Source organism: Suricata suricatta, chromosome 17, assembly GCF_006229205.1.
Source record: "Suricata suricatta isolate VVHF042 chromosome 17, meerkat_22Aug2017_6uvM2_HiC, whole genome shotgun sequence".
Taxonomy (NCBI): Eukaryota; Metazoa; Chordata; class Mammalia; order Carnivora; family Herpestidae; genus Suricata; species Suricata suricatta.
Window position 1 is genome coordinate 22,891,622 of NC_043716.1, and position 18,670 is coordinate 22,910,291.

General features: G+C 38.2%; 1 protein-coding gene across 5 annotated transcripts in view; it reads left to right on the plus strand.

Moving 5' to 3' along the window:
- Positions 1-18,670, plus strand: part of ACACA (acetyl-CoA carboxylase alpha) — a 279,134-nt gene that overhangs the window by 187,211 nt on the left and 73,253 nt on the right. For all 5 annotated transcript variants that reach the window (XM_029929349.1, XM_029929353.1, XM_029929351.1 and 2 more), the window contains 2 exons: positions 13,636-13,905; positions 17,919-18,016. In XM_029929349.1, the coding sequence (XP_029785209.1) occupies positions 13,636-13,905; positions 17,919-18,016 (368 nt within the window). The remainder of the gene's footprint in view (positions 1-13,635; positions 13,906-17,918; positions 18,017-18,670) is intronic.

Sequence of the window (18,670 nt, forward strand, 5' to 3'; positions counted from 1 at the left end):
AATTGAGATTTTGGGCCACACGAAAGCTAGCTGCACTGCTCTGTGAAACCTCTTGCCATGATCTTTCTCTCCTGCTTTCTCTCTGCTCTCATTCTGTGTTTGAGCGAATGGAGACTGGGGGAATAGTGAAGTCCCAGAGGGACAGAGCTCTGTTCTTGCTGAAATTACAAGCACAGAGCTGCCTGGGCATGAACATGTAGTGTTTACTCTGCCAGTATGAATACAAATAGTCTTATTATACGGGACTCTGTACCCAAGGACCACACACACGCGCACACACACACGCACACATGCGCGCGCACGCACACACACACACACACACACACACAAAAGAATAAAAAAAAATTAAAGGTTTTTTTAACCCCTTTAAGACTCAACAAACCTGGGTAGAAAAGTGATGTCTTAAACAGCTGTCTAGTACTATAGTTACAAGCAGTAGAGTCAGAATGGGGACCGTATGTTTCCCTTTGCCCAGTGCTTTAATAACCTTGAAATTGAGAAATCTAATTATATTTAAATTTTTTAGTTTTATTTTTGTTGGTTCTCACTTTCTTGTTTACTCTTTTCCCTCCCTAAAGGGTTGCCTAGTTTCTTTGTTCTCCTTTCCTTTTCTTCAGATGATTGACTGGGATTGAGGCTGAGTTGTTAGCTTGCTGTTTCTGAGTCTTTGAGCTCAGGAGGAATGAGACCCATGTTCTTTTGTGAGCAGTTAGTGACTAATGCCTGGGATAGCTGGGGCAGTCAGTCAGTGGCTGTAGCTAGATTATAGGGTATTGCACAACAGGAATGGGGTTGGGTTATTAACATCAAAACTCTGTTACCAATAGCTTGAGCATACAATGGTGCACGTTCACTGAGAAACCAACCAATCTGAAGATGGAGTTTCAGCAGTCAGAATTCTGAGGGACAGCTGTGTCTAAGAGATGACAAGGCATCAGTGGGATGTATTTCCTCATGCTGAGCCCAGTTTTATCAGAGCAAGTTGACTTCCAGCTATTGCAGTTTAATTCTCTTTGGCCAAAGAGACAAGTTTGTCATGAGCCTGGTACTCTACGCATTACCCCAAGAGTGATGTGAAGGGAAAGAAAAGAGCTCATGCTGATGAGATGTGGAGCAAATCTGTCCTGTCCCAAAGAGACTGGGCATCTGAACAGAGCCTTGAGAAATTGTCTTATTAAAAAAGGAATAAAAAATTGACCTGCTAATGTTCTGAGAGCCAAGGCTCAATGTAAATGTATTGGTGCTACATAGACATTAAATCATCATAATGTGGTGTTCTCCAAAGGGGACAGCTCTACCAGGTCATCATTGTGGGTGATACTGCATTACCCTGAAGGATTGAAGTTTCTGGGTTTAAAAGTTAACACATGGATATAAGGAATAAAGGTAAAACAAGAGATTCCCGCAGAGTTTCCCCATGAGTCAAAATGGTTTTCCTCATAATCAAAAGCAAAAAACCTGTACTTTTCAGAGCATTGGCTATATGGGTGGCCAGGCTTCTTCCCTGTTTTGTTTTTTTTTTTTTTTCCAGGACAGTAAATAGGTAAAATGGTAATGGGACCAGGACTTTGAACAATTCAGTACCATTTAGTTTTAGGTAACTTGTTTGCCATTTGAGAAAGAATATTGGCTGTTTCAGCAGAGATGTGACCTGCATTTTGAATATTGTCTCCATGTTAAAAGCAGAAGAAAGAGATTTTCTGAGATTTTCTGATGTGATGTAAGCCACTTTCTCCTTTCTATTTTCCTAGTTGTCCTTTCCCCATCAAGAAAGATGTAACTGAAGGAATGCCGCCTTATTCATGATGGAAGTGTAGGAGAACCCATTTTTCTCATTGTCAGGTTTGAATGGCACTGCATTTAGTATGAATGTAGAGTAGGAATAAAAGAGATGTAGACCAAATCTGTGAACTGTGTTACTTGCAAATAGCTCCAAAGATGAGTTGTCTAGGATTTTTTTAATAGTTTCAAGTAAAGATGAAAATTGTGGAAAATATGATCGCAACATAGACTAAACTTATTTCAATTCTAGCTGCTATGAAGCTACAGCGATGAGCAGTGTATGTAAATACACAACTAGATGAGTGGTATGCTGCTGGGCCCCGATACAGAGGAAGTGCAGCCAACTAGCAGTTCTACTTTTACTGCTTCTCAATTTTGGAAGAATTGTTTTCATTGTCCTGCCAGTTTGCTAACCTGTTTTGATCATTTGGTGGAAGCTGTAATTGCAGGTGGGAACGTTTTGAGTAACAGTTCACAATCCACTGCAGCTACTTTTCGCACGAAATCCTGTTATTAAAAGGCTCAGGCTAAGATCAAGCCAAGGGCGGTAACAGACTTGACAGAGAACAACTTAACTTTGCTTCGTGTAGGACAAAGAAAACCCTAGCCTTCTTGAGACTATATTCTTACTTGTTCTGAAATGTTACTAGCGTTCTTTTAGTATATTTCCTTTAACTGCTCCATGAAATAAATCATGAACATCTAAACGGGGCAGCATTGAAGGATATGATAAGCGACTTTTATAGCACTTTCAGTGTGGACAGAAAGTAGGACCCTGTTTTCCTTACTCTGTCAGCACATGGGCTTTTTAAACATGTAAAACCTCCCCCTCATCTCTCCTGTCATAATGAAAAACTGAGATAAGAGGAAGCTTCTCTATTTAGAAGCAGCCATAATAATTAGGTGCAGGATGTGTATTCCAAAAAGGATCAGCAGCTAAAGACTGGAATTCTTATGTGGTATTAAATTTTTTCCTTAAAGTATTTCTGGGACAGAAGCATATTCCAAGTTGAATACAACCTGGTGACTACCTTCACACTACACCACTCCTTTAAGAGTTGCAGTCGCCCCAAGGCTTCACTTCTTCAGATAGGCACTAGGTGTCAGGGTTTTCCTTCTCAGCAGCTTGGCATTCAGACGGGCCTCTTGAATTGTCCTGTTTGGCGAGATGGATCCAGTGGTACCCTTCCTCTTTTTTTTTAGTTGGTGTGGTAGGCTTTGCCTGGTGTTCCTCCAATATGCAATTGCATTTTTAACTCTTTGGGCAGAGATCTGTCAAGCCATATCACATCCTTGCCCTTTGCATTTTTTACAAGAAACATCTTTTTAGGAAGAGGATGATCGAAGAGGAAAAAAATAGTGGATATTAAAGTTTAAAGACTGGTTGCCATCATGCCTGGTATCTTTTATGTTCTTGAGGTGAAAGGATAGGGATGGTGGGAATTAGGAATTCAGTCCTAGAACTGCTCAGCCTTGCCAATATTTAGTTGTTGGCAACGTGTTGATGTCTGGCTTCACCAAGGTGTAAGTATCTATAATTTTTTCATTCTAAAATATTTCAGACTTAGAAAAAATATAGAGAGTGATATATCAAATATCCCCGCATCTACTAACTAGCTTAAACAAATCTTATCATTTTGGCATTGCTCCTCACTTATACGTTGCTATAGTTTTTTGAAATCTCTAATTTGAGTATAAAAACAAAAAAATTGGGGGGTTGGCAAGGAAAGGAAGATGGTAAGCTTATAGAAACCTGAAAGATTGGAAGAAATTAATTATAAGACCCATTTTGACAATTCTTAGGCTAACCCTTTTAACCCAAAAGACCTCTTATTTTAGAGAAGCCACTATAGCCCTCTGTCTGAATTTACTTAGTTGACATTTTCTCTCCTCTCAAAGGAATTCCTTGCATTATCGTGGGCTTAGATTCTAATGGAAACACTTATGCTTTGAACTCTGACTGGAGGAGAGTTTGTGCATGTTTGTAGGCTTGAGTCCATCTCTCATGCACATAGAACCCAAAGATTTTTCTAGTTTAACATTAGACTTTTGTACATTGTTTTACTCAATTTAACCTCCATGAATGTGAAGCTAATTTGGATGTATTTTACTGTGCTTTTGTTTCATTCTTTTGATATCAGTTTAACTTTTCATTCTAGGTCTAGTAATTGAGTCCATGTCAATCTTTTAGATATATATTGGAAACGAGGCGTATTTGTATTGTAGTATGCTGAAGGTGAGCTTTGAAATAGACCTGAAGAAAGCAGATCTGAAAAACAGGACCATAGTCTGTGCATTGATTGTTCGGGTTATAAAAAGAGACTAATGGTCCTTGCCACCACTCTATCCCTGAAGATGGGGAAGTGTTTGTAAGTGCTTTGAGATCCTCAGCAAAAAAGTATCACACACCACTGATTACATATAAGCATTCTTAATTTATACTTGTCTTCTTTTTCATCAACGGCTTCCCCAAACCCCAGTTTTGAATCTTTTTAGGCCTAACAAGATAGGAATTTCAAGTATAGAAAAAGACATGTTATTAAATAGGTGGTTAAGATAGTTTTATTTTCAATTACTACGCATTTTGTTTTATCCTCTGGGTGAACATGTTTGGCTATGAGTCTTTGTCTAAAATGATCCTCAGAAGCAAAGTTGAGCCCCTCATTAGAAAAATATTGAGGCTAATTTTGAAAGATATGTCTTCCTGCCACAGAATTACTTTTAATGAATTTTAACACTATTCTTTTGGGATGCATATACTTTTCTCTCTTTTTTTTAAAATTTGTATATAAATTCCAGTTGACATACAGTGTAATATTAGTTTCAAGTGTAGAATTTAGTGATTCACCACTTACATACAACACCCGGTGCTCATTACAACAAGTGCCTTCCTTAATACCCATCACCTATTTATTCTGCATATACTTTTCTTAGAATTCCTCCTGAATGGCTGTTTTTGGTATTGGAGATTTTTCAAGAGACGGATTAGTTCATTTGACTCATTTCATTATTAGCAAACCGAGGCCCATTGAGGGTGACTGAAAATCTTACTGCATCCATTGGCCAACCAAAGCAAAACTTGTGGAGGGCTCCTCAGTCCCCTTCAAAAGTCAGTTCTAAAGATAAGATAGCCTTTAAACAAAAGGTGTGCTTGCCAACATTTTAATGCACCTTACGTTTTAAGATTTTGCTGAAAAAGGATATGATATAGTACCCTATGACAAGAGACTTTACAGCTCAAACTAAAGGCAATAATGAACATCAGGACAGCAACAGATGACACCCGAGGATGAGGTGTAGCGTGGAGCATCCGAGTTCAACATTCGTTTGTATGATTAATGGGCAGGGTTTCCTGAACTGCAGTAGGCCAACTTGGTTAATTTCCATATCATCCAATTACTCCTGTGCCCCATTTCTCAAATACCACTGGCTTGTATGTGCTCTATTGCATGCTTTAAAAAAAAAAATGGTAAGTTAAATTGGTAAAAGCATTGTGTGTATATGCATAAAATTACTGTGGCTTCATATTTATAAATATTGCAGGAGAGATAATTCCCCTGTTCAATTAGAAATTATTATTTCTAATCATCAGTAATATTTTTCAAAAAATTACCTCTGGGATGAAGTTTTTTTCCTCTAAAAATGATTTTTTCTTACCCTTTTATTGTTTTTTTTGAAAGGTTGAGGTAAGTTTGTTCAGCCATTTTTGAATTATCCAAGCATGAAAAAGAGAGTTTTCAGCTGTTAAGAAAATTGTTTTCAACTCTTTTATGTGATCATACAACACTAGGCAACGGAATATGATATCCAGCAGATAATACAATATGGAAAGGCATTGACATTTTTTTCAGCATGTTTTTCTGAATGGCACAAATTATGTCAAACATTGTATCGCCTGGTTTAAAAAGGCACATTTTAACACCTATACAGTATTTTTCTACTATTTCATCAAGTATGTTTTTTCATGATATTCTAACATGAGTTAATGTTGTCATTATTTTTTTATAGAATCCAGCTAAAAGTGAAGATATAACATTCCATACAAATTATAGAAGTGAGGGGAGGTAACATTTAATTATGTGTCTGTAAAGAAACTCAAGTTCAGATTCTTTCTCACCAGGCCTTCGTTTCCTCATCTCCATAATGCAGATCATGCTTAGGTCCACTTCAGCTTGAATGCGGGAGAATTCTTTGTATTGCTGCTCCAGGGCCTTGCAGAATGGTCATTTTCCTGGCATTAGCAGTAGTAACACAATAGCTACAGGAGGCTTTGCCAGGAAATTTCAACTGTTAGACTTTTAGCATGGAAAATAAAGCTTTAATGTTAAAGCCACAGTCTCGCCTCTATTTAAGTCTACATAGAAAAATATTATTACAGCTGAACTCAAAGTGAGGAGATAGAAGAAAGGCAAGCATGGCAAAGATATACTTTAACTGCTTCCCACAGCATAGATAGCTACAGTTGATGGATGCTTCTTACATTCTTAAAAACACAATCCTGTCCTGTTTTGCCCCTTAGCTTTCCCTTCAAATTTATTGGTTGAGGTTAATATTAGTATTTTATTTTGTAGTAACAGTAGCTTTGGAAAGTGTCCGTGTGTGTGTGTGTGTGTGTGTTTGTGCAATTGCACATTCTATTCACACTGATGGCACAATTAATGCTGATGTCAATTTTGGTGTTAATTTTGGGTCATGATTAGTGTTGACACTTTGTGTCAGACTAATGGCATTTATGGGCACCATCAGAATAAATGTTAATATTGTCATGTTTTTAGTATCTGTTATAGTAACATTAAACCAAGGTCCTCCCAGGAGAAAAAATACATGTATGGATAGATAGATAATGCCTTTCTGTGTCGCTGGTGTTACTCAGCGAGAAAATGACATCTCAGGGCAGAATCCTAATCACTGTTTGGAGCATCAGAAATAATGATCACCTCTGATCGGGGGTTGTGAATAATTCATTCAGTTTGATTTTCACATCCTGTCCAGTGATACTTTTCAAACCAAATGTGTTTCTACAGGAAAATAATGGTCCCACTTCTTATGGAAATACTGTGGCACAAATCATTTTACCCACATAAAAACAGTTAAATAAGACTGTTCTCTTCTGCTTGCTTTCGCCTCCCCGTTCCCTCCTCCCTTGCTTGCATGTGTTTATTCCAGAATCAGACAGTGGCCAAAGAAATATTTTCTTCCTTAGAACTTATACAAGGCAGATAATTATTTCTGCTCATCATCAGCTTATTCACAGTAACTCTTTTGAGCCTCTTCCCTTTTTCCCTCAGCTTAGTTTAGTTTGGTAACCACAAACCTAAGGCCTGTGTTATCAGAAATGATCTGAAATTACGTATTTTTAAACAATTTGTGGCTATATTAATGAACACATAGTTGCCAGGAAGTGCCTAGAACCATTTGGTAAGTCAGCGGTCAGGGGGGAAGCTTGTGTACTGCCGAGGCCAAGGAGCCTGAGTCTGAGCCTTCTTAAGCCAGAAACCCATCCACACTCTCAGACCCTCTCAGGCTACTGCCCTTTTGTTGCTTACTTGGCTCTTAGTCCTTTTCACTAGTGTCATTTTCACTAGGTTTCACCTGCATAAAAGCATTGGAGGGAGAGAGAAGCTGGAACAAGTGGATTCACTGATGGAATTTTCTTTGGTTATTATTTTTCAGTTCATATTCTAGGCAAAGGTGAAATCAGTGAATGTCACATTCCTAATCACATTGCCATACTTGTATATGCTTGTATAGTGATTGCAGAATTTTTAATATAAAGTCTCCATTGTGTATATAGTATAGATAGACCCATCTATATAAAGTAATTTGAAAAACTTAGTGTCCTAATTAAATGGGGGGAAAATATGACTGTCTTCTGAAGTACCAACCCAATCCTCTGAGACGAAGCTATTCTTAGAATATTTTGAACCATTTCTCCAGAATGTTGTGACCCTTTCTCTCTTTCTCTCTCTCTCTCTCTCTCTCTCTTTCTAAATCTAACAAGGGCAGGGGGAAGCATTTGTCGACCTACTTCCCATCATCAGAAAGTATTTTGCATTCAGAAACCATTTCCAGTATCAAATTCAATTTTGTCAAGTGATTAGTTGAGTTTGGTAGAGAATTATTTAAAAACACAAAGCTGGAAATGGCCGGGGTTCTTCTCCGCACGAAGACAGCAGTTGCCCTTCTCAAGTTGCAAGCCCTCTTCCAGTGACTGTGCACCACAAGGTGGATTAGTGTGTTCCATGTCTCTGCAGCTGTTACAGAGCTACATCTGTTGACACCATGTGTTCCTACCCCAGACTGCTGGGAGGAACAGGGGAGTGGGTGAACCGATACCTTGCCTGCCTATCAGTGCGAACGTCCTTTTATGTACATATGTTTGTAAAGCTCTTTAGCCCCCTTCAAGATGAAAGGCTCTGTATAAATATAAGCTTTCGATTTTAGTACATGTTTGTAATACATGTGGTACAGTCCTAAATATGTATTTAGCTGATAGGCACTGTTCTTGTCTATTGTACAAATATTGACTTTAAAAGTATAAATATGTATTTAACCATCAGACCAGAAAAACACTGAAGCAGTTACTTCTCAGGTAGAGATATTAATATTGTATAAACCTATATGTATATGTGTTTACATTCAGCAACATCATTGCAAAGCATTTCTTTTTTAAAAATGAAATCATAGTCCCAACAAACTAAAACAGTGCTTGATAGTCTCCCTTCCAGGTGGGTCTTGATTTTTAATTTTCATGTGTTTATCTCTCTCCTCCTAACTTTATATAAATATCTGTTGTAGCAAGACTGAAACCTAGAGTCAGTTTTTGTAAAGTATGAAAAATCCTTAGGCTGGTGACCTGTTTTTCCCTTAAATTTTTTTTTTTTTTATTAATGGAGATGCTCAAATGTACACTAAAGTAAAGATAATACAATGCTTGTCACTCAATGAAGAACTATTGAGTAGTCTTAGTTACCTTTTAAACTTGGATTACATTGATAATTTTATAAACACATTAAGGAAGATCTGGAAAATGGGGGAAAAAACACAATCCCATCATTCTAAATAATTATCATCTCATTTTGCTATGTTCTTTTATCTCATTTCTCCCCCTCCACCTCAGCATGCTTTTAGATGCAGTATTGTACCACTTACTATGCACTTACTATGTACCAGGTACTGTTCTAAGGCTTACCATGGATTTAATCCTCACAACAAAATAGAATAGGTTCCTATTGCCCCATTTTACAGATTAGGAAACTGAAACACATAGAGGTCAATAACTTACTTAAAGTGGCTAGAAAACTCTAAATCTCTGTTCTGTCAGTCAGGTTCTATTAGATATGGATTCTCCAAATCTGGCTTTGAGTCTCTGCCCTTAACCACCACACTGTTTTGCCTCTCACAATTATTATGATATACAGACGATTTTGTTATACTACCTCCTCAAATATGGTATTACATCATGGGTATTTTTTTTTTTAATGTTTATCTTTGAGAGAGAGGGAGACAGAATCTAAATCAGGCTCCGTGCTGTTGGCACAAAACCTGACATGGGGTTTGAACTCATGAACCATAAGATCTTGACCTCAGTTGACATTAGACACTCAGCTGGCTGAGCCACCCAGGCTCCCCACATCATGGGTGTTTTAAAATGCTGTCCATAGTCTGCATAGCCATCATTTTGCAAGGCTGTACAGGGACACTAATGATGACTTTATTAGTAAATTTACTTCCCTCTAAAAAAGTTTTTATCATGACATTTATTTTTTTAACACTTTATCTTAAAATATTTTAGATTTACAGAAATATTACAAAGATAGTACAAAGAGTTTCTATACACCTAACGTTAACATCTTACATTATTCCTGTTGCTCAGATAATCTTTATGTCCACTGAAAGAGGTGTGTTAAAATAGATCTAACTGAAACCATTGATTTTTCTAATGTTGACTTTTTATATAACCATGGTATAATTATCGAAACTTAGAACCAACATTGTTATGATACCAATAAGTAAAATACAGATTTTGTTTTGGATTTCACCAGTTTTTCTACAGATGTCCTTTTTCTGTTCCAGAATACCACATTGAATATAGGGATCAGTGACATTTATGTTTGTGTTATAACTAATATTCATCATTCTATATTGTTTCTACTAACTGCAGTGGCACTAGTCTAGAACATACTTCGCAGGCTCCGTAGCTCAGGGGTTAGAGCACTGGTCTCGTAGAACATACTTCGCAATTTCTCTAGTAAAGGAAAGTATGCAAACCGTATTCTAAAAAGTAAACATACTAGGTATAAAATAGAAATTTAATTTCTGTATACCTTAGCTTTCTCATGCTAATAGTAATAGCTGCTTCTGAATTAATACTAATAATTTGAGGACTTTTTATAATTGGAAACATTGAGGCTATATGAGGCTAAGTGCTTGGTCCAAGATTTATACAGCTAGAACAAAGCTGAGATTTGGACCAAGGTAGGCTGATACTCCCCAGCTTAACCTCTTAACTACTATCAGTATTTGTCAATATTTAGTATAGTACAGCATGTGATAGATGTTCACTTAATGAGAGCTATTACTCTTGCTATTTTTTAAAAAATAGAAGAGGGGCTTCTGGGTGGCTTGGTCAGTTAACCATCCAACTTTGGCTCAGGTCATGATCTCAAGGTCCGTGAATTGGAGCCCTGTGTCCAGCTCTGTGCTGGCAGCTCAGAGTTTGGAGCCTGCTTCAGATTCTGTCTCTCGCTCTCTGCCCCTCCCCTGTTTGTACTCTCTTTTTCAAAAATAAACAAACATTAAAAAATAACTATATTTAAAAATAGAAGAGTTGAATGATGTTTAAGACTGTTAACTCTGTGATCCCTAGAGATAAGTCATGGACAATGTTCTAAGCCCATGGTGTTGACTATTTTCCAAGAATCATTTAAAAAATGAAATGACTATGGAACCAGCAAATATTTATTACTCCCATATTACATGTAGGAATCCTGCTAGGCACTGGAGGAGATGATATAATGGTTTAGGCTGGCAAGCTAGAAACAGTCCTAGGCAATATATGATTAATTATCAAATGAATTCTCTACATGAAGGTCTTAGTAGAAGATTGGAGGAAAAAGGGGCCATTTTAGACTAGGCGAAGCTTTACTAAGGAAGTGAAATTTGAATGAATCTTTTTGGAATGGGTGAGATTTGGATAGATTGAGTGGAGAGAAAGGAGCAAATTTTGTATGTTGAAGATAATATAATAGATTACTGTTTTGAATAGTTTATTCATCAAACCCATAGGGAGTATTAATTTTATATGTGGGGACATTGAAGCTCAATAAAGTTATTTTTCTAAGGTCACGCAATTGGTGAGTGATAGGGCCTGGATGTAGATCTAAGTTAAACTCCAAAGCCCATCTTTTCCATGATGAGCCCTATTGTTGAATTAGCAATAAAATCTAAATTTCAGGGGCACGCCTGGGTGGCTTGGTCAGTTAAGCACCCATCTCTTGATTTCAGCTCAGGTCACGATCTCTCAGTTAGTTCTTGAGATTGAACCCTCCTGTTAGCACAGAGCCTGCTTGGGATTCTCTCTCTCTCCCCTCTCCCTCTCCTCTCCCTCTCTCTCTCTTTCTCTCTTTCTCCCTCTAACTCTCCCGCCCCTCCCCAGCATGCATGCACAAACACGCTTTCTCTCCCAAAGATAAATAAACTTTTTAAAAAACCTAAATTTCCATATAAGTTGAGCAATAGATGCTTTCTTGGATGTTTATCCATTATGCTTACTCAAAACTTAATCTCTTCTAATAGGGATTCTCACTATATGAAAACTGGGATAGCACTCTCCATTCTGTATTGGTACTTTTTAAAGGAGGAGGGAGGTGGTCGATGAGGAACATACTTTGGAAAGACATTGATAAAGAGTAGTGTGTTCTTGGTGCTGCTGTGTTGACACCTAATTAGAAGTCAATATTGCAAGCATAATGACCTAGCCAATTGCTGAACTGACTGCCCAAGTGACACAGTTAGAGTCCCCAGGTAATAACAAAAGATAAGAGTATTATTTGCCTGCCCAGTACCACACAGACACAATGTTTGCATTAGCATGCAAATGCTGAAGTAGATTCTTCAACGCTTGTTTCTAAGCTACTTCTAGCCTAGGTGGCTAAGGTTAATATATCATAAAATTTGGTGTAAAACCAGTCTTCCTAACTACAAATGCATTTAGAGGAAATAGCTTTTCCTTCCTGAAAAACAAGAGATGTTAGGTTAGAGGGCCACATGAGAAGGCAGGTAAAATATTTCTCCCCACACAGGCATTATATTAGTCAGCTTCTTAAAAACCGTATCCAAAGTTATCCTGATATTTGCAGTTTCTCCACACTATATTTTGGATAATCTGTTTCTCCTTCCTTTCTGTGTCTTTAATGAGCAGATACGGTAATACCTTATCTCAGAAGGTGATTGGATTTTTTTCTGTGTATTATATCCATTTTGATTTGTATTTGGCCAATGGTATGATATATTAAATAGCTTATATTTATCTGTAGGTGTTTCATATATATATTTCTTAATGCTGAGAATCACACAAATAGCTGTGTGGAAAGCTTCAACCAGCCTGATTACAGTGGATGTGCAATTGGATTGAGGAATGTGTACTCAGAGCTTATGATCACTGGCCCGGCTGAGTCTGGGTGATGCATGTGGCTTTCCAGGGATGCTGCTATTTACATCTGTTAATGGCCCTTCTTGATGGCCGGGCTCCCCAATGAGGTGATATGCAGCAGCCTGGGGATGAGGGACCAAGGCTGCAGATGTGGCTGGGCTCCATTAGGCAGGACCAGGAATGCTCATCTGGTAGGCTTTGTGTTTGGGAGCAAGTTGGGGCGGGGGGAGTGATAGTGCAGTGAGGGATGGAAGGGAGACAGGAAGAAATAGGGGGAAAAAAGGAATGGAAAACATTACTTATCCGGGTGTAGGGAAACAGGCAGGCAGGCATGAAAAACTGCAGCTGTAACTGGGATATGAGTGAATAGAAAAGAAATGGAACTAGTGAATAAACAAGTAGAAGGATTGACTAGATCTCATATAGAAGGGGATTAAAAGAAGAGAGGGCTGTGAGGGTTTGGGAAGAGACATGTCACCCCTGCCTTTTAAGTCAATATCATTTATTTGTGTGGCTGGTCAGATGCTACTGAACAGAGAGTAGAAATTTACATATGTCATTCCTTGCATGCTTTGGTTTTCTGGTGCTGGGAAAAAGTGGCAAGAGATGCTCAGAGCAAGGAAGCTTTATTGAGCTATAGTGAATTCTTGCAGAAATGGAGGATACCTGAAGCTAGCCAGTAAAGAATATTGCTGCTATTCCTCTCAAATGCTGGCGAACTGTAAACAGACCCAGGATGACAGAGGTTGTATAGTCCGTGAAGGATGATTCTCTTTCTCCTCTGATGTGTAAGAACGTTTCTCAGAAAGAATCTCACTGAATATGGAACTAGAGCCTTAGTAGTTAGGGTAATAAGCTAGGAAGTTTTGCATTTAATACCCTGTAGCATGGCATTCTTCCACATGTATCTTGAGTGCATTTAGACTGTTTTTTCCATCTTTTTTAAGCAGGTCTGAAGAAGGAATTGAAACAACTGTGAAATACAGAGTGAGCCAGCTGCTCTCACCATAACCTAGAGAAGTTCGCTAGAATGTTTGTTCTAGTTTCCCACAGGAAACTTGGTTCTTTACATGACTCTTCATGTAAAGTGCGTATCTTTACATGAAGTCTATGTCTAGGTATGGTCCGATACCTTCAGGGGACCTAAAAAAAATTCTGCATGTTAAGAAGCTTCTATTTATTTGTTTGTGCCTTTGCAGATTGGCATGGTAGCTTGGAAAATGACCCTTAAAAGTCCTGAATATCCAGAGGGCCGAGATATCATTGTTATTGGCAATGACATCACATACCGAATTGGGTCCTTTGGGCCCCAGGAGGATTTGCTATTTCTCAGAGCTTCTGAGCTTGCCAGGGCAGAGGGCATCCCACGCATCTTTGTAGCAGCCAACAGCGGAGCACGAATTGGACTGGCAGAGGAAATTCGTCATATGTTTCATGTGGCCTGGGTAGATCCTGAGGATCCTTACAAGGTACAGACTAAGAAAAGATAAAACTTCAAGACAGTATATTGTTCTGTGTGTGTGTGTGTGTGTGTGTGTGTGTGTGTGTGTGTATGTAAAGAGGTGGGGGGAAAGGTAGAGGTTTAAGTTCAGAAGCCCACACTCAAAGTGAGCTATAACCATATTGGAGACAAATTGTCTCTCAATATATTCAGCAGCTTTTTTTTCCAGCTTGTTTCTTGAGTTGAACATCAGAGGAAATAGATACACATTCATCATGATACATGTTAATCCAGAAATACCTATCTTTAAACTGTTCCACTGTGGCTCCCATGACTTAATCATCCTTTACTAAAACCCTTGTATCCTCAGCTGCTTCTCTTCTTGAAATCTGCCTGTCCTCTCAAGACTTTTCTTCCCCTAGCCTTCTTAAAGAGTGACCGATCTCTCTTTCTCATGTACCACTGAACCTAGCGGGGGAAGAGTGTCTTCCTTGTGTCTCACTGCTACTTTTAGACCCTTTTCCCACCTTTCTCTCTGAAACCCCCATCTTTGTGTGTATGTGTGTGTGTTTATTTATTTTGACAGAGAGCAAGAGAGTAAGAGAGAATCCCAAGTGGAGCTCAATCTCATGAACCATGAGATTATGACCTAAGTTGAACTCAAGAGGCAGATACTTAACCAACTGAGCCACCCAGACACCCCTGAAAGCCCCCATTTTTGAGTTTAATGTCATCCAATTGTGCCAAACCACCACTTATTATAGTGGTCCCCAACGCTGGTCACTCCTCATTCTCCGCATCTTTTAGTTGCTGGCACATTGTCACTCTCTCCAGTACAATTAGCCCTGTTATTATTCTTGGTGACTTCTATATCCATATAGATGATCCATTCCATAATCCAGCCTCTTCGACCCTTGACTTCCTATCTTCTACCCCAGCTCTGCCTTTTCTTCCCCATAATCTTAATTACAACCATCCCTTTCTCTGCCAGCCCTCCGTCCTATCTTTCCAGCTCCTTTGCTGTAGTATACCAACTCCAATAATCCTTTGAACTCTCCAGAATCTGCAACAGTTGATCCTACAAGCTTTCTTCTATCCTTCACTGCCTCTTTACATCCTTATTTCATTCCTGTCAGTTTATATTACAAGTTCAATCATAGGTTAATCATCATAATAATATTATAATGACCACCTTTTCTACACCCTCAACTTTTTTGCCTCTTTCCTTATCCTCATTCTACTTACTCTATCTCTTTAAAAAAAAAAAGGTGTAAATCCAGTATTTTCCATGGACTTACATACATGAACCTGCATAGCTGAACACTGATGGAGAAAAATACCCATGGCTGTTGACTGGGCTTTCAATTCAAGTTTACAAATCTTCTGATGGACAATTTCACATATTCCCCTCTCTCCTTAAAACCCAAAACCCTCTTGCTCCATCCTCCCTTTTAGCTGATGACCTTGCTCCCCAGTTCACTGAGCAAATGGAAGCAATGAGAAGAGAGTATCCACAAGCTCCCATGTATCTGCATTTGTGCCTTTATTCTCTGCCATCTTCCCTGTCCAAAGCCATTCACTCCTCTTGGACACAGCCCTTTCCATCTTAAATCATCACTTTTTCCCTCTACCAAATATACCCCTTTAGCTTACAAATGTTTACCCCCCAATCACCACCCTTATTGACAGCAGAACTTCGTAAGAGCATTGTCTCTTCCTCTCCAGACGCTCTCCTCTCATCTCTTCAGAACTTGCCTCAGGCAGGCTTACACCTTCCCTGGCCCATTGTACCTGCTGTTGTCAGGGTCACCATGGATTCCATACTGTTAAATTCTGTAGTGAATCTTGGTCTTGGTTTGAATTCCTCAATCCCCTAGCAGCATTTGACACTCCTTCATCCTCGAAATACTTTGTCCTCTTGGGTTCTAGGGCCCAGAGCTTCCTTTCTGCTTCCTAACTGCTCCTTCTCAGTTTTCTTTGCTAAGACATCTTTTCAGTGTAAGAGTGTTTCAGAGGATAATGGAGATATTCTAATATTTTGATTGTGGTGGTGATTATACAAGTATACATTTGTCAGAACTCACCAAACTACAGTACTTAAAATCAAGGGATTTTATTGCACGTAAATTATATTTAGATAAAATTCCCATTAAAAGTGTATAGAAATTGGTGACTGCTCACAGGTACAGTGTTTCTTTTTGGGGTGATGGAAATGGCCTGGAATCAGAGAGTGGTGATGATTGCACAACATCAAACTCTTAAAATGGCTGGTTTTGGGGTCCCTCGCTGGCTCAGTTGGTGAAGCACACAACTCTTGATCTCAAGGTTGTGAGTTCAAGCCCTATGTTGGATTGTAGAGATTACTAAAACAAAAAACAAACCAAAAAAGGCCAGTATTATGTGAATTTTAACCCAATGCCCTACATAGATTGGCCTTCCAATACTTCCCTGCCCTCATTTCTTTCAGACAATCTCACTCCACCCTGCCTCCACCAGCCTCTTTAACTTTTTCTGAGGCACACTCATATTCCCGTACTTCTGCACCTGCAGTTCCTTCTGCTTAGAATACTTCCTCTCCCAGCACCCCCCCAACTCCCCCACCCCCATATCCTGATGTCTCATTTCCTCCACTCTTCAGTGAAGCCACTTACAATGAAGACTTCCCTGGGCTTTTCTTTCTACAAGTTCACCAGCACCTAGAGCAGTACCTTACACATAAGAGGCACTCAGTAAAACATGCCGACTTAAATACTCAGGACTCTCAAGCACTACAAGGTTCTTGTCATAAGTCATACAAATTCAGTGGCAGATTCATGTCTTTTACATGTTGTGCTCACTGTGGGATAAATTCATTGAGTTAAATGATAGGCATATTTTGTCACAGTATTTAAAATATCTTCTTCTGTTTACCTTTTTTTTTTTTTTTGGTTGAGTGACTAATTCACTTAAGTTAAACACATGTATCCTGTAACTCTATTTTGTGAGAGGTATGTATGTATTTGTAAAAATAATTACAAAAACTTAAGTGTAAAATTTTAAATGTAAATGGGAATTACAAGTTGTTTATTTAAAAATGCAAAAGGCAGGGGCACCTGAGTGGTTCAGTCAGTTAAGGATACAACATTGGCTCAGGTCATGATCTCATGGTTTTTGAGTTCAAGCCCTGCGTTGGGCTCTGTGCTGACAGCTTGGAGCCTGGAGCCTGCCTTGGGTTCTGTGTGTGTGTGTGTGTGTGTGTGTGAGAGAGAGAGAGAGAGAGAGAGAGACAGAGAGAGAGAAATAAGTAAACATTAAAAAATTTTTAATAAAAAATAATAAAAATGCAAAAGGCATGAGTTCAGTATTCATTGATGATTATCACTGCAAAGACTTCTGGTTTTAATATTGCCTTCCCATTTTTGTGATCCTCTCAATTATCTCTTCCCATTTACTTTCTTTCTTTTAATTTGTTTATTTTTTGAGAGAGCATGCATACACGAATGTGAGTGGGGGAGGTACAGAAAGAGAGGGAGAGACAGAGAATCTCAAGCAGGCTCCTCACTGTCAGCACAGAGTCCAATGTAAGGTTTGATCCCATGAACTATGAGATCATAACCTGAGCTGAAATCTAGAGCTGGTTGCTCAACTGACTGAACCACCCAGGCAACCCCATCATATTTGAAAAAGTAAAGAAGAGTAATCCACATTACTAAAGAAAACCATACATTTCTTCAGTTTTGTGTTGATATCATTAATAGAGGTGTCACAAAAAATCAGAAACAGCCCTTTAAAAATCTGATGAAAATGAAATGGATGGAACATAGTCACAGTGGTAGCTACAGGATATCTTATTTCAAGGACAGTCAGTGACTAGAGAAATAGGCGCTTCTATTTTTCGAAGGAGAACTATCCACGCTAGTATTCTATGAGATGGTAACTCTAAGAAGTGAGGTGGCAATTTAAAGCTAGCTGTGGAACAAGCTGTGTTATGCATGGATTGCTATGTCTTCTGGTTATGTGATGATGGCTATTAATGAGTTAAAAACTATTTGTGCTTCACAGGGATACAAATACTTATATCTGACCCCTCAGGATTATAAGAGAGTCAGTGCTCTCAACTCTGTCCATTGTGAACATGTAGAGGATGAAGGAGAATCCAGGTAGGTGTATATGTATCAGAATAATTTATCCGTGGATTAAAGAAAGGTGAATATGATCATTTCTTCCTCACTGTCCTGCTGATCATGACCTTGAAAGAGTAATGAAGATTGCTTATTACATAATCTGGAGGTCTTAGGTTTCTGTCATAGCTCTATCACTAATAGCTGAAACACCTTATTTATTGATTAAGGTTTTTTAATTCTGTATATAATATTTATTCATTTTTTAAAAGTTGGAACATCTAAATTATGAAGAAATAAAAATCAACTACAAACCTACTGAGAGAGAACATTATTAATGTGTGTTATATTCTTGCTGTCTTTTCTGTATATGTATGACTTTGTTCTACATAATCAGAATCACAATAGAAAAATTCTTTTGTAATTTGTACTTTTCACTAAAAACTATTTTGGGGGAAATTTTGTGCATTCTTTATTATTTGAGAATATGTTTAATGGCTTGATAATATTTTATTATGATAAAGTTTTATTTAATTTTTATAAAATTCATCAATAAAGATAAAATTATATTTAATTTTAATAAAATTTTTCTCTTTTGAACATTCAGACAATTTTAACTTTTTACTACCGTATTCCCGGGCTGAGTGTTCTTTTAAATAAACTTTTAGAAATATCTTTCATTATTCCCTTTGG